Raw genomic sequence first — 14506 nt, forward strand, 5'->3', positions numbered from 1 at the left:
TGGTCATCTCACCTAAATTAATATTTTTAAGGGCTTTGAGAAGGAATACGTATTCGCCATTACATTACAAGGACGGCATACAGTATCTCAGGCCTCTCTCTGGAATAATAGATTGCAATAACACAAAAGTGCCCTTAGAAAAGTCAGATTGGTATTTAAGGATGTGAATGTCACTAATTTCACATTAATAGACCTATTAATGTTTTGTATGTGTACTTTATTATACTTATTTATGAAGTGCCAACCTATTACATAACATAATATTACATATTGCACAACACTGCCCTGAAGAATTTGGATTGTGAAAGGTAGAAATACATAAAGCAGAATAGGAAATGAATGCTTGCTAAGGAAGTTAATTACATTAAATACACAAAGGAAGGGAGATGGCAGTGGATGTAGCGGAGCTGAGGGGTGCACTAGATACAGTAGAGAAGGGAGATGGCAATGGTTGGAAGTTTAGTACACCAGATACAATAAAGAAGAGAAATGGCAGTGTATGGAGGTGTTGGTAGTTGGGCATATTAGATGCAATAGGGAAGCAAGATGATGGTGTCTGGCGGTGATAACTGTTGGGTATACTAGACACCATAGGGAAGGAGATGATGGTGGCTGGAGGTGATAACTGTTGGATATACTAAATACCATAGGGAAGGGAGATGATGGTGGCTGGAGGAGATAACTGTTGGGTATACTAGATAACATAGGGAAGGGAGTCGATGGTGGCTGGAGGTGATAACTGTGGGATATACTAAATACCATAGGGAAGGGAGATGATGGTGGCTGGAGGAGATAACTGTTGGGTATACTAGATACAATAGGGAAGGGAGATAGCAGTGTATGGAGGTGTTGGTAGTTGGGTACAGTAGCTACAATAGGGAAGGGAGATGGCAGTGGCTAGAGGTGATGCAGTTGGGTTCCCTAATTACTAAATAGAATGGGATGGCATGACAGTTGGGTGCACTAAATACAAAAGGGAAGGAAGATGGCAGTCGATATAGGTGATAACTGTAAGGTACACTAGATATAATAGGGAGAAGATATGGCAGTGGATGAAGGTGGTGGAAGTCGGGTACTCTAGATTAAAAAGAGAGTGAAGATGGTAATGGACGGTGCTGATAACAGTTACTGTATAACAGAGGTTATAACTGTTGGCTACACTAGATACCATAGGGAATGGAGATGGCAGTGGCTGGAGGTGTTGATAGTTGGGTACACTAGATACAAAAGGGAATGGAGACAGCAACAGTTGGAGGTGATGGCAGCTGGGTACAGTAGATACAATAGGGAATAGAGATGGCAGATGATGAAGATGGTGGCAGTCAATTAGGCTACATACAATAGAGAAGAGGGAAGATGGTAGAGAATGGAGATGATGGCAGTTGAGTGCACTAGATACAAAATGGAAGGAAGATGGCAATGGAAAGAGCTGATAACAGTTGGGTACACTAGATACAATAGGGAAGGGAGATGGCAGTGGTTTAAGTAGATTATAGCTGGGTACAATAGATACAATAAGGAAGAAGGATGGCACTTGATGGTAATGATGAAAGCTGGATGGAGTTGAAAGGAAGATTGTAGTGGATGAGGGTGATGGCAGTTGGGTACAATAGATACAATACGTAGAACGATGGCAGTGGCTGAATGCAATGGACGTTGAGTACACTAGATACAAAAGGGAAAGGTGATGGCAGTGGATGATTGTGTTGACATTTGGGTACCCTGGATACCAAAGGGAAGTTAGATGGATAAATAAATTAATTGACGTGATTACAGCTGGGGACACTAAATACAATAGGGAAGGAAGGTGGCAATGGAGGGGAGTTGATAACTGCAGGGTACATTAGATACAAAAGGGAGACGATATGGCAGGGGCTGAAGGTGATGGTAGTTGGGTACTCTAGATTCAATAGTGAAGAGAGATGGAGTGTATGGAGGTGTTGGTAGTTGGGTACATTAGATACAATAGGGAATAGAGATGGCAGTCGCTAGATGTGATGAAATTTGGGTGAACTAGACACAAAATGGAATGAATTGAGATAAAATTGGGGAAAAGTCCTCTTTATTGGTGGGACTTTAACGGCACAATTTTCTTATATAGTAACTTTCAACAATTCAAAAAAGATTTTTTTTAAAACAATATGAAATTTTATTTTTACAATCTTAAAAAATAAACATGAAGCTACAATACATATTGCGGCGGTGTCATCAGAGATGATATTGCAAATCTAGTTGTGGATCATGCATGGTTTGCACTTGACGCATTTCGAGATCAACAAAAATCTCTTCCTCAGAAGTGCTCAAGAAGGCATGACGCCTATAGCATACATATATACAGTTATGTTCAAAATAATAGCCGTCAGATATCACTAACCGGATCAATCACTGTTTTTGGTAGAAATGATATTTCTACATGGCAAATAATTTCCTAGCAGGTGTAGTAGAGTAATAGAAATCCAACAGACCCAACAGTCATGACATGCATGCTGCTGATTCTGTGTCATTGAATCACTCATTGAAAGGGGCGTGTTCAAAATAATAGCCGTGTGGAGTTCTATTAGTGAGGTCATTCATTATTAATTATTATTATTATTATTTAAGGAAGGAAGGCAGCAAATGTTGTACATGCTGGTTACAGTGCATTTCTCTCTGAAATTCTGAGGAAAATGGGTCGTTCCAGACATTGTTCAGAAGAACAGCGTACCTTGATTACAAAGTTGATTGGAGAGGGGAAAACATATAAAGAAGTGCAGAAAATGATTGGCTGCTCAGCTAAAATGATCGCAAATGCTTTAAAATGGCAACCAAAACCTGAAAGACGTGGAAGAAAGCGAAAAACTACCATTCAAATGGATAGAAGTATAGCCAAAATGGCACGGACTCAGCCAACAATCAGCTCCAGGAAGATGAAAGAAGGTGTGACGTTCCCTGTGAGGACTGTTACAATTAGAAGACGCCTATGTGAAGCCAAGCTATCTGCAAGAAGCCCCCGCAAAGTCCCACTGTTGGGAAAAAGACGTGTGCTGAAGAGGTTACAATCTGCCAAAGAGCACATTGACTGGCCTAAAGAGAAATGGCGCAACATTTTGTGGACTGATGAAAGTAAGATTGTTCTTTTTGGGTCTAGTGGGCGGAGACAGTTTGTCAGACGACCCCCAAACACTGAATTCAAGCCACAGGACACTGTGAAGACCGTGAAGCATGGTGGTGCAAGCATCATGATATGGGGATGTTTCTCATACTACGGTGTTGGGCCTATTTATCGCATACCAGGGATCATGAATCAGTTTGAATACATCAGAATACTTGAAGAGGTCATGCTGCCTTATGCTGAAGAGGAAATGCCCTTGAAATGGGTGTTCCAACAAGACAACGACCCCAAACATACCAGTAAACGTGCAACATCTTGGTTCCGGATCAACAAGATTGACGTTATGGAGTGGCCAGCCCAATCCCCGGATCTTAATCTAATAGAAAACTTGTGGGGTGACATCAAAAATGCAGTTTCTGAGGCAAAACCAAGAAATAGAGAAGAACTGTGGAATGTAGTCCAATCATCCTGGGCTGGAATACCTGATCACAGGGGCCAGAAGTTGGGTGACTCCATGCAACACAGATGTACAGCAGTTCTCAGAAACAGTGCGACTACAACCAACTATTCATGAAGTCATTCAAAGGAAAGCAAAATCTTCAAACATTTCTCAGTTTATATAGCGAATGTTTGAGTTTGTAAAGAAGAATACAAACACTGCGATTTTTTTGAACCGTCTAATATTCACTTTTCTTCCATTTTTTTAGAGGAACAACACAAATTTGATGTATTTTTCTTCATGTTGTGATTTGGAATAGAATGTGTCGTGTTCCCAATGCATTTGTGTGGATGGAAATAAAAGCTATTAGAAGGATTTTGAACTTTATTCACTTTTTTCAACACACTGCTATTATTTTGAACACAGCTGTATATATCAATATACATGATGCAATTTAACCCCTTGGCGCCTCCCGACCCTTTAAGGGTTTCAGAAGCCGGGAGGCGGGGTGGGGTTTTAGGGTCATTCGCCGTCACGGCGGTCACATGATCGGGAAAGGTCCTGATCGAAAGAGGAGATCGGGACCTTTCCGTGAGTACCGGACATGTGTACTGGGAGCACGCAGGGCGCGCGCGCTCTCAGCACATATGCTTTTCTCAATTGCACACAAATGTGCGGCCGCTCGGCCTCTAGGCCCAGACGCCGGGAGGCCGCACATTTGTGCGCAGCCGGCATGAAGAGGTTAATTATTATAAACAATTTGATAATTTACAGTAGAGTTCTACATTTACATGATTCCATGTGAGGTAAAAACCGCCAAGAAATTTAAGAACTAATTGTTATATGAACACAACCACAAATTTCTCATATGTCTCAGGCAAAAATGACAAAAAACAAAAATTAATAAAGAAAAACTAAGACCAGTGGATGGTAAATGCCGCCCAAATGCCTTGTGAAGGGGCCCCGCCCCAAACGCACAGTCAACAAGATTACCTGCTGGTTGGTACTGATAGGGCAGTGCTGCAATATGAATAATGAAAAACAATATTAATATCAGTTAGATATCATCAACCCTAGAGGAATTTTAAATTAAGAGCTAAAGGCACTTACTATGAGTGCGGAGCGATGACCAAAAGGAATTTACGTGAGAAAGTGTTGATGGCCTGATAAAAATCAGGACTGGGATGTGAAAAACAACCCGCTATTGGGCAATATACCTAAAAAAAAAAGCTTGTGTACAAACCATTATAATAACAGTGAAATGAAAAAGAACAAAAAACATAAAAAATATCAAACAAAAGACAAAAAACAAAAAAAATACACCCACACCACCTGTGTGTTGCACCTTAAAAAACGACAAAAAAAAGGGAGTGAAAAAAATAAATCTAAAAAAAAAATTGTTGCAAAAATTGAGTGAAATATGTGATAGACCTACCACGTCTATCTGACGAGGCACGCTTGATGGCTGTGAGCAGAGAAACGAGCTCATAAGCCCGGATTAAATACAGCTAGGGTGGCTTGAAAAAGCTCCAATCAGCTGCAGGCAAAAATGAGTTCAGTCAAAGGGACCAAATGCAAGGTCCGATCGAAATATAAATGGCCCCTCCCCGCGTGGCATGTGCCGTCATCACGTCAATGGCGTAATGACGTCACGTGCCATGCCACCGCCAAAGAAGGATAAAGAGAATGATAGATACACTACTTTGCCAAAAGTATTGGGATACCTGCCTTTACACGCACATGAACTTCAATGGCCCCCCAGTCTTAGTCCGTAGGGTTCAATATTGAGTTGGCCCCGCCTTTTGCAGCCATAACAGCTTCACCTCTTCTGGGAAGGTCATCCACAAGGTTTAGGAGGGTGTCTATGGGAAGGTTGGACCATTCTTCCAGAAGTGCATCAGGTCAGGCACTGATGTCATACGAGAAGGCCTGGCTCGCAGTCTCCAATCTAATTCATCCCAAAGCTGTTCTATGGGGTTGAAGTCAGGACTCTGTGCAGGCCAGTCAAGTTCCTCCACCCAAAACTGGCTTCTCCATGTCTTTATGGACCTTGCTTTGTGCACTGGTGCACAGTCATGTTGGAACAGGAAGGGGCCATCCCCAAACTCTTCCCACAAAGTTGGGAGCATGAAGTTGTCCAAAATGTCTTGGTATGCTGACGCCTTAAGAGTTCCCTTCACTGGAACTAGGGGGCCAAGCCCAACCCCTGAAAAACAACTCCCCACCATAATCCCCCCTCCACCAAACTTTACACTTGGCACAATGCAGTCAGGCAAGTACCATTCTCCTGGCAACCGCCAAACCCAGACATGTCCATTGGATTGCCAGACAGAGAAGCGTGATTCATCACTCCAGAGAACACATCTGCACTGCTCTAGAGTCCAGTGGCGGTGTGCTTTACACCATGGCATCCGACGCTTTGCATTGCACTTGGTGATGGAAGGCTTGGATGCAGCTGCTCGGCCATGGAAACCTATTCCATGAAGCTCTCTACACACTGTTGTTGGGCTCATCTGAAGGCCACACCAAGTTTGGAGATCTTTAGCTATTGACTCTGCAGACAGTTGGCGACTTCTGCGTACTGTGCGCTTCAGCATGCGCTGACCCCGCCCTGTCATGTGACGTGGCCTACCACTTGGTGGCTGAGTTGCTGGTGTTCCCAGTTGCTTCCACTTTGTTATAATCCCACTAACGGTTGATTGTGGAATATTTAGTAGCCAGGAAATGTCACGGATGGACTTATTGCCCAGGTGGCCACCTATCACGGGACCACGCTTGGAGTCACTGAGCTCCTGAGAGTGACCCATTCCTTCACAAATGTGTGTAGAAGCAGTCTGCATGTCTAGGGGCTTGATTGTATACACCTGTGTCCATGGAGGTGATTGGAACACCTGAATCACATGATTTTGGAGGGCGGGCACAATACTTTGGCAATATAGTGTATGTCATACAGCATCATCCATGGCAGAGTATAGATGGGTAAGTACTATTAGTAGAATACTAGACAGCACAATATCAGAGTATTAAATGCAAGAGGTACTGTAAATAGGACTTGGATTAGGCCTCTAGTAGACTCTTCAGTTGGGAAATGGAAGCAGTAGGACTTAGAGACATTCCAGATGTGAGGAAAGACGTATATAATGAGTTTTGGTTCTCCTTCACATGTACAGTTTGTAGTTATAAATCTATAATGCTGCCATAACTGGGTGATGACTACATTTTTTTTTCTGAGAAAAACTTGCCATCGCTGACCTCCCTTTGCAAATGCTAGTTACCTGACTTCCATGTTGATCCTCTGGATTCCATAGTTAGAATCACCAACCCAGAGCAAGCATGCAAATACGGACTTCTGACTTTCCTCTGACTTTCCTGATCTGCTTACTTGTTTGGTTTAGGGACTCAAAATAACTGAAACCAGTAGGTCAGAACAAATAACTAGCATTTTCCGCAGTGGTGTCTCCATGCCCCTCTTTGGGAAGACCCACATTAACCCGTGCTTCCTGCCTAGCAGATATGCACAGTGTGCATGACTATTCCTCTTCATCAAAATTACCTCCAAAATTATTGGATATTTTTTGGTGGAATATCTTTGGCGTCTGGATGAAAACCAGAGCATCTAGAGCAGCGGTTCTCAACCTGTGGGTTGCGACCCCTTTGGGGGTCGAATGACCCTTTCACAGGGGTTGCCTAAGACCATCGGAAAACACATATTTTCAATGGTCTTAGGAACCGAGACACCGCTCCTCTATCCATCTCCAGGCGGGTCCGCCAGCATGCAGATAGACTCTATGAGGTAGTGGTGAGGGTATCCGGAGGGGCTCGGCAGGGTGTCCCGCACTCCCGGCTTGCTGCGAGCCTCTCACGCTGATCTAACACCAGCACACTGACTGGCCTGCTCCCTCTTCCCTGTGCGTTAGGAGCATCCGGCCAGGCTGGAGGCTCCTCCCCTGCAAGGGATGGTCGGAGGTGGCCCGCTGCCGCCCATTGGCTGCCCTTGCACCCTTGGGGCGGACTGACCATTTGGAAACTCGGGCACTGCCTGAGGGTCCGGGGTCAGTAGGGGGCCCCATGAGATGCCCCTGGTACCTTTTTCATAGGCTTTCATAGGCTTTTTTGAGCTTAGGCAAGGACACAGGGGCCCCATGATCTCCTATTGCCCGGGGGCCCCATGAGTTGTCAGTCCGCCCCTGCTTGCACCTGCTGCATGTTTCCCCAGGCAGGCAGCTGCTTACAACAGCTGGATAGATGTGAGCCGGGCCCCCCTTTGTCTCCGGGGAGGGGGGATCTGGTTGTGCCCTACAGCCACTCACCTCCCACGGAGGCTTCTCCTCACAGCACTTGTACGAGGGCTGGCACTGGGGTACACGGCCCGCTAGAGGGAAGTACACAGCGACCAGCAATCAGGAGCGGATTGACCAGTTGTCAGTCCACCCCTGCCAGCAATCCCAAACTTTCGGGGGTCATACAAGGAGCCTCAGGACAGACAACTTGGTGTGGGAGATGACTGATATCCCTGGGGGGGTAGGGGGGGAATACTGGCAATACACACTTCAATTTTACTATCAGATCCAATTGGCAATCAGATTAACTTCCGTTCCCATCAAATTCCTTCAGTCAATTGACCAAGGTGCAAAATGTTCGACTGTTTTGCAATAATTTTATGATTGAGAGTCACCACAACATGAGGAACTGTATTAAAGGGTCCCGGCATTAGGAAGGTTGAGAACCACTGATCTAGAGGAAGCCTGCACAAACACAGGGACCCCATGCAGGTCCTTTGTAGGGCAAGGAGCCCAGATGTAATGGTTGGGATGTCGTTCACTAATCTCTTTGCTCCATTGGTCCTACATTCAGTTCCTACCAGGACTCTGCATGGTGTTCATATGTTCTTCCCATGACTGTATTCATATCTTGTCTATTCTTATCATTGCAGGCCCCCAGCTGTCCTCTAACTATGAACAGCAATGCCTTTGATGACCAGTATGAAGGCTGCGAATGGGAAATGGACAATGCAATCAAATCCTACCTACTTGAGCAAGAAAAAGAAGCTAACCCTGATTTTAGTCTTGCCTGGGATTTCGCAATGGAGGCATGGAACGAAAACAAAGAGTATCTAAGCGAAGAAATCCCTGATGGTTTCCGGGATGAGTATGGAGTTGCCATTATCATTTACTCCAATGACACGGTCTATTCTGATTTTAATGAAGCTGTGAGGAATTACGACCGGGAAGATTTCAACTACCATTCCCTGCATTTCTTTATGACCCGAGCCATGAACCTCCTGAAGGTGGACTGTCCATCGCCTGTGTACAGAGGGATAAACAGGGTACGTCTGTTACCTGAGCATATCGGGGAGACAATCCGATTTGGACAGTTCACCTCTTCCTCCAGGAACCAAACGGTAGCAGAGAACTTTGGGACGGGGACTTTCTTCAACATAAGCACCTGCTTTGGGGCGGACATACACAATTTATCCTCTTATCCAGGGGAAGAGGAGGTTCTTATACCGGTAGATGAGGTCTTTGAAGTGACCCACTTTACCAGGGATTATGGCGAAAGCAGATTTGTCCTTAAAACGACAAAAGCCAGATGTCATTACTACAACTGTGACTTCTTACAAAAAGGTCAGTAAATTTGGGCTTTTGCCAACGTTTTTAGGCTCGGTGTGGGCTCCATCTGCTTCAAGAAGTTCTGTCTCATTAACCACCTCCCGTCCAGCCGTTGTATAAAAACGGCCGGACGGTGGCAGTGCAGGGTCGGGTGGCCGTTTATAAACGGCCTCCCCGCCCCCTGCTTGTGCGCGCTCCCTGGGTGTTCCGGAGCCCGCTGTGTCCTCCAGACACAGTGGAACACCGATCATCGGATGGGACCTCTGTGCGAGGTCCCGATCATGTGATAACTGATTGGCCAATCAGTGATAACATGAGTAGTAAGCAAGATGTCACTTCTAACATCATTGCTTACTACGTGTGAAATCTGTGAATGATCACAGAGATCACATGGTACAGGGCCATCCACAACAGCCTTGTACCATGTAACAAGCTGTGACCAATCACAGCTCACACAATATTTCTCAATGGCTGCAAGAATGCAGCCAGAGAGAAAGAGAAATGATTGCTTTTACAGCCTTTATGGGTGTAAAAGCAATCAGTGTAAAAAAAAAAAATCTTCATCACCCCCCCACAAGTAGTAGAGTGTCACCATGGTGATTCAGTACTGCTAGGGTGACAGTATGTAAAAATAAATAAATATTAATATTAAAAAATAAAACAAAAAAGTAAAAAAGAGTTTAAAAATTATAATTTTTGGTTATAAACTATTTTTTTTTCTTACTAAAAAGATAACAGAATAAATTATGGCCAAGATTTATGATGAAATATTTATTTGCAAAATTTTATAAGAAAAACACTTTTTTCAAAATTTACATAGCAGAAAAAAAAAATCCCGGTGGTGATTAAATACCACCAAAATAAAGCTTTATCTGTCTCAAAAAAATGATAAAAAATTCATCTGGGTACAGTGTTGCATGACCGCGCAATTGTCATTCAAATTGTGATAGCACTGAAAGCTGAAAATTGGCATGGACAGGAAGGGGGGAAAGTGTCGGGGCTGGAAGGGGGGGAAAGTGTCCGGATTGAAAGGGGGTGAAAGTGTCCGGACTGGAAGGGGGTGAAAGTGTCCGGACTGGAAGGGGGTGAAAGTGTCCGGACTGGAAAGAGGGAAAGTGTCCGGACTGGAAGGGGGGGAAAGTGTCCGGACTGGAAGGGGGGGAAAGTGTCCGGACTGGAAGGGGGGGAAAGTGTCCGGACTGGAAGTGGTTAATGAAGAGTTATAATGGTTTTGACTTCATTTTATTTTGGTTTTACGCATTTTTTTTTTGTTAAAGAGCAGAGCGAAGTTCACGTTAATGCCAGCCTTAGCAAAGTCGAATCAAATTAGACGTGCAGTTCGTTCAGTTCCAAACAGAAATTCAGACAAAATTTACCTTGTTCAGAGATTTGGATGTATCCAAATTTCTGAATTACGACTGTAACAAATTTTACCAAATCTGAAAGCAGGAAATGAAATTCGTCTGAAATTTGAATAGAATTCAAATTGAATTAAAACAAAACAAACTCAAAATATAAATTTATTGCCGGCTATTGCTGACTTGCTTCAAAGACTATGAAGGAAAAAGAACATTGGAGAACTAGAGAAAGTACAGAGAAGGGCAACCAAACTGATAAGAGGCATGGAGGAGATCAGCTATGAGGAAAGATTAGAGCAGTGGTTCTCAACCTTTCTAATGCCGTGACCCCTTAATACAGTTCCTCATGTTGTGGTGACCCCCAACCATAAAATTATTTTCGTTGCTACTTCATAACTGTAATTTTGCAGTGGGAGGACTAGCGCCCCATCACTGATGTCAGTGGGATGAATAGTGTCCCATCGTTGGTATCAGTGGGAGGAATAGCGCCCCATCATTGGTGTCAGTGGGAGGAATAGTGTCCCATCATTGGTGTCAGTGGGAGGAATAGCGTCCCATCATTGGTGTCAGTGGGAGGAATAGCGTCCCATCATTGGTGTCAGTGGGAGGAATAGTGTCCCATCATTGGTATCAGTGGGGGAAATAGTGCCCCATCATTGGTATCAGTGGGGGGAATAGTACCCCATCATTGGTATCAGTGGGAGGAATAGTGCCCCATCATTGGTGTCAGTGGGAGGAATAGTGCCCCATCATTGGTATCAGTGGGAGGAATAGTGCCCCATCATTGGTATCAGTGGGAGGAATAGTGCCCCATCATTGGTATCAGTGGGAGGAATAGTGCCCCATCATTGGTATCAGTGGGAGGAATAATGCCCCATCATTGGTATCAGTGGGAGGAATAGTGCCCCATCATTGGTGTCAGTGGGAGGAATAGTGTCCCATCATTGGTGTCAGTGGGAGGAATAGTGCCCCATCATTGGTGTCAGTGGGAGGAATAGTGCCCCATCATTGGTATCAGTGGGGGGAATAGTGCCCCATCATTGGTATCAGTGGGAGGAATAATGCCCCATCATTGGTATCAGTGGGAGGAATAGTGCCCCATCATTGGTATCAGTGGGAGGAATAGTGCCCCATCATTGGTGTCAGTGGGAGGAATAGTGCCCCATCATTGGCATCAGTGGGAGGAATAGTGCTCCATCATTGGCGTCAGTGGGAGGAATAGTGTACAATCATTGGCGTCAGTGGGAGGAATAGTGCCCCATCATTGGTGTCAGTGGGAGGAATAGTGCCCCATCATTAGTATCAGTGGGAGGAATAGTGCCCCATCATTGGCATCAGTGGGAGGAATAGTGTCCCATCATTGGCGTCAGTGGGAGGAATAGTGTCCCATCATTGGTGTCAGTGGGAGGAATAGTGCCCCATCATTGGTGTCAGTGGGAGGAATAGTGCCCCATCATTGGTGTCAGTGGGAGGAATAGTGTCCCATCATTGGTGTCAGTGGGAGGAATAGTGCCCCATCATTGGTGTCAGTGGGAGGAATAGTGCCCCATCATTGGTATCAGTGGGGGGAATAGTGCCCCATCATTGGTATCAGTGGGAGGAATAGTGCCCCATCATTGGTGTCAGTGGGAGGAATAGTGCCCCATCATTGGTATCAGTGGGAGGAATAGTGCCCCATCATTGGTATCAGTGGAAGGAATAGTGCCCCATCATTGGTGTCAGTGGGAGGAATAGTGCCCCATCATTGGTATCAGTGGGAGGAATAGTGCCCCATCATTGGTATCAGTGGAAGGAATAGTGCCCCATCATTGGTGTCAGTGGGAGGAATAGTGCCCCATCATTGGTATCAGTGGGAGGAATAGTGCCCCATCATTGGTATCAGTGGGAGGAATAGTGCCCCATCATTGGTATCAGTGGGAGGAATAGTGCCCCATCATTGGTGTCAGTGGGAGGAATAGTGCTCCATCATTAGCGTCAGTGGGAGGAATAGTGTACAATCATTGGTATCAGTGGGAGGAATAGTGCCCCATCATTGGTGTCAGTGGGAGGAATAGTGCTCCATCATTAGCGTCAGTGGGAGGAATAGTGTACAATCATTGGTATCAGTGGGAGGAATAGTGCCCCATCATTGGTATCAGTGGGAGGAATAGTGCTCCATCATTGGTGTCAGTGGGAGGAATAGTGCCCCATCATTGGCATCAGTGGGAGGAATAGTGCCCCATCATTGGCATCAGTGGGAGGAATAGTGCCCCATTGTGGGTGTCAGTGGGAGGAATAGTGCCCCATTGTGGGTGTCAGTGGGAGGAATAGTGCCCCATTGTGGGTGCCAGGGGGAGGAATAGTGCCCCATTGTGGGTGTCATTGGGAGGAATAGTGCCCCATTGTGGGTGTCAGTGGGAGGAATAGTGCCCCATCGTTGGTGTCAGTGGGGGGAGGAATAGTGCCCCATCGTTGGTGTCAGTGGGGGGAGGAATAGTGCCCCATCGTTGGTGTCAGTGGGGGGAGGAATAGTGCCCCATCGTTGGTGTCAGTGGGGGGAGGAATAGTGCCCCATCGTTGGTGTCAGTGGGGGGAGGAATAGTGCCCCATCGTTGGTGTCAGTGGGGGGAGGAATAGTGCCCCATCGTTGGTGTCAGTGGGGGGAGGAATAGTGCCCCATTCTTGGTGTCAGTGGGGGGAAGAATAGTGCCCCATTCTTGGTGTCAGTGGGAGGAGGAATAGTGCCCCATCGTTGGTGTCAGTAGGGGGGAGGAATAGTGCCCCATCGTTGGTGTCAGTAGGGGGGAGGAATAGTGCCCCATCGTTGGTGTCAGTGGGGGGAGGAATAGTGCCCCATCGTTGGTGTCAGTGGGGGGAGGAATAGTGCCCCATCGTTGGTATTAGTGACACAAATGATGGGGCACTATCCCTCCCACTGACACCAATGATACTTACCTTGCTGACTCCTGCTCCAGCCTGGGCTCGCTCTCTCCCTCTCCCATCTACAGTCTGCATACCTGGCTACAGCAGCAAAATTTGCACTTACCTGTCAGCTGTCTTCCTTCTCTGGCCTCTCTCTTCACTCACTCCTGCAGCTCCATCGATCTTCTTTCATCTCCGCGCGCTGCCGCTCGGCTCCTCCTCTCCAAGCTCCACCTCCTCGCCGGTGATTGGCCGCCTGTGTGCCTCTCCTGAGCTACAGTTCCGGTGGCCAATCAGCGGCGAGGAGGCGGTGACAGGGGCAGCATATCCCGCCCACACATCGCCGGAGACAGGAGCGGTGTCTCGGTTCCTAAGACCATCGGAAATATGTGTTTTCCGATGGTCTTAGGCGACCCCTGGAAAATGGTCGTTCGACCCCCAAAGGGGTCGCGACCCCCAGGTTGAGAACCGCTGGATTAGAGGAAGGGGCGGACTGACCATTCGAGCACTCGGGCACTGCCCGAGGGCCCGGGGTCAGTGGGGGGCCCCATGAAATGCCCCTGGTACATTTTTATAGGCTTTTTTGGGTGTGCTTTGAGTGTGGGCAAGGACACAGGGGCCCCATGATCCCCTATTACCCGGGGGACCCATGAGTTGTCAGTCCGCCCCTGATTAGAGGCACTGAATTTATTCTCTTCTTGAAAAGAGGAGATTAACCACTTACCCTCCAGAGGATTTACCCCCCCCCCCTTTCAGAGAAAATATTGTTATAAAAACAGACTGAGAGATATAATAATAGTACAAAGGGCAAAAAAATCCTCACATTTCTATGAAGTCTAAGAAAACAGGAAAACTTTATAAAAAAAAAAAAAAAAGGAAATGATTCTGGTTCTGGTTAGTTTAACCCCTCCCCCTCCAGAGGATTTCCCCCCTTCCTGACCAGGCCATTTTTTGGCGCTGCGTTACTTTAACTGGCAATTGCGCGGTCATGCAACGCTGCGCTCAAATTAAATTTACATCCTTTATTTCTCACAAATTGAGCTTTCTTTCGGTGGTATTTGACCGCCTCTGTGTTTTTTATTTTAGTGCTATAAGCAAAAAAAACGAA

At 46.0% G+C, this 14506-nt stretch overlaps 1 protein-coding gene across 2 annotated transcripts in view; it reads left to right on the top strand.

Moving 5' to 3' along the window:
- The window catches only part of LOC149453587 (ecto-ADP-ribosyltransferase 5-like), an 82968-nt gene that overhangs the window by 22467 nt on the left and 45995 nt on the right, over positions 1-14506 (top strand). For both annotated transcript variants that reach the window (XM_089688151.1, XM_089688152.1), the window contains exon 3: positions 8464-9154. In XM_089688151.1, the coding sequence (XP_089544277.1) occupies positions 8464-9154 (691 nt within the window). The remainder of the gene's footprint in view (positions 1-8463; positions 9155-14506) is intronic.

The sequence above is a fragment of the Staurois parvus genome, unplaced genomic scaffold (assembly GCF_062004578.1).
Source record: "Staurois parvus isolate SC_StPar_1 unplaced genomic scaffold, SC_StPar_1.0 ptg000447l, whole genome shotgun sequence".
NCBI lineage: Eukaryota > Metazoa > Chordata > Amphibia > Anura > Ranidae > Staurois > Staurois parvus.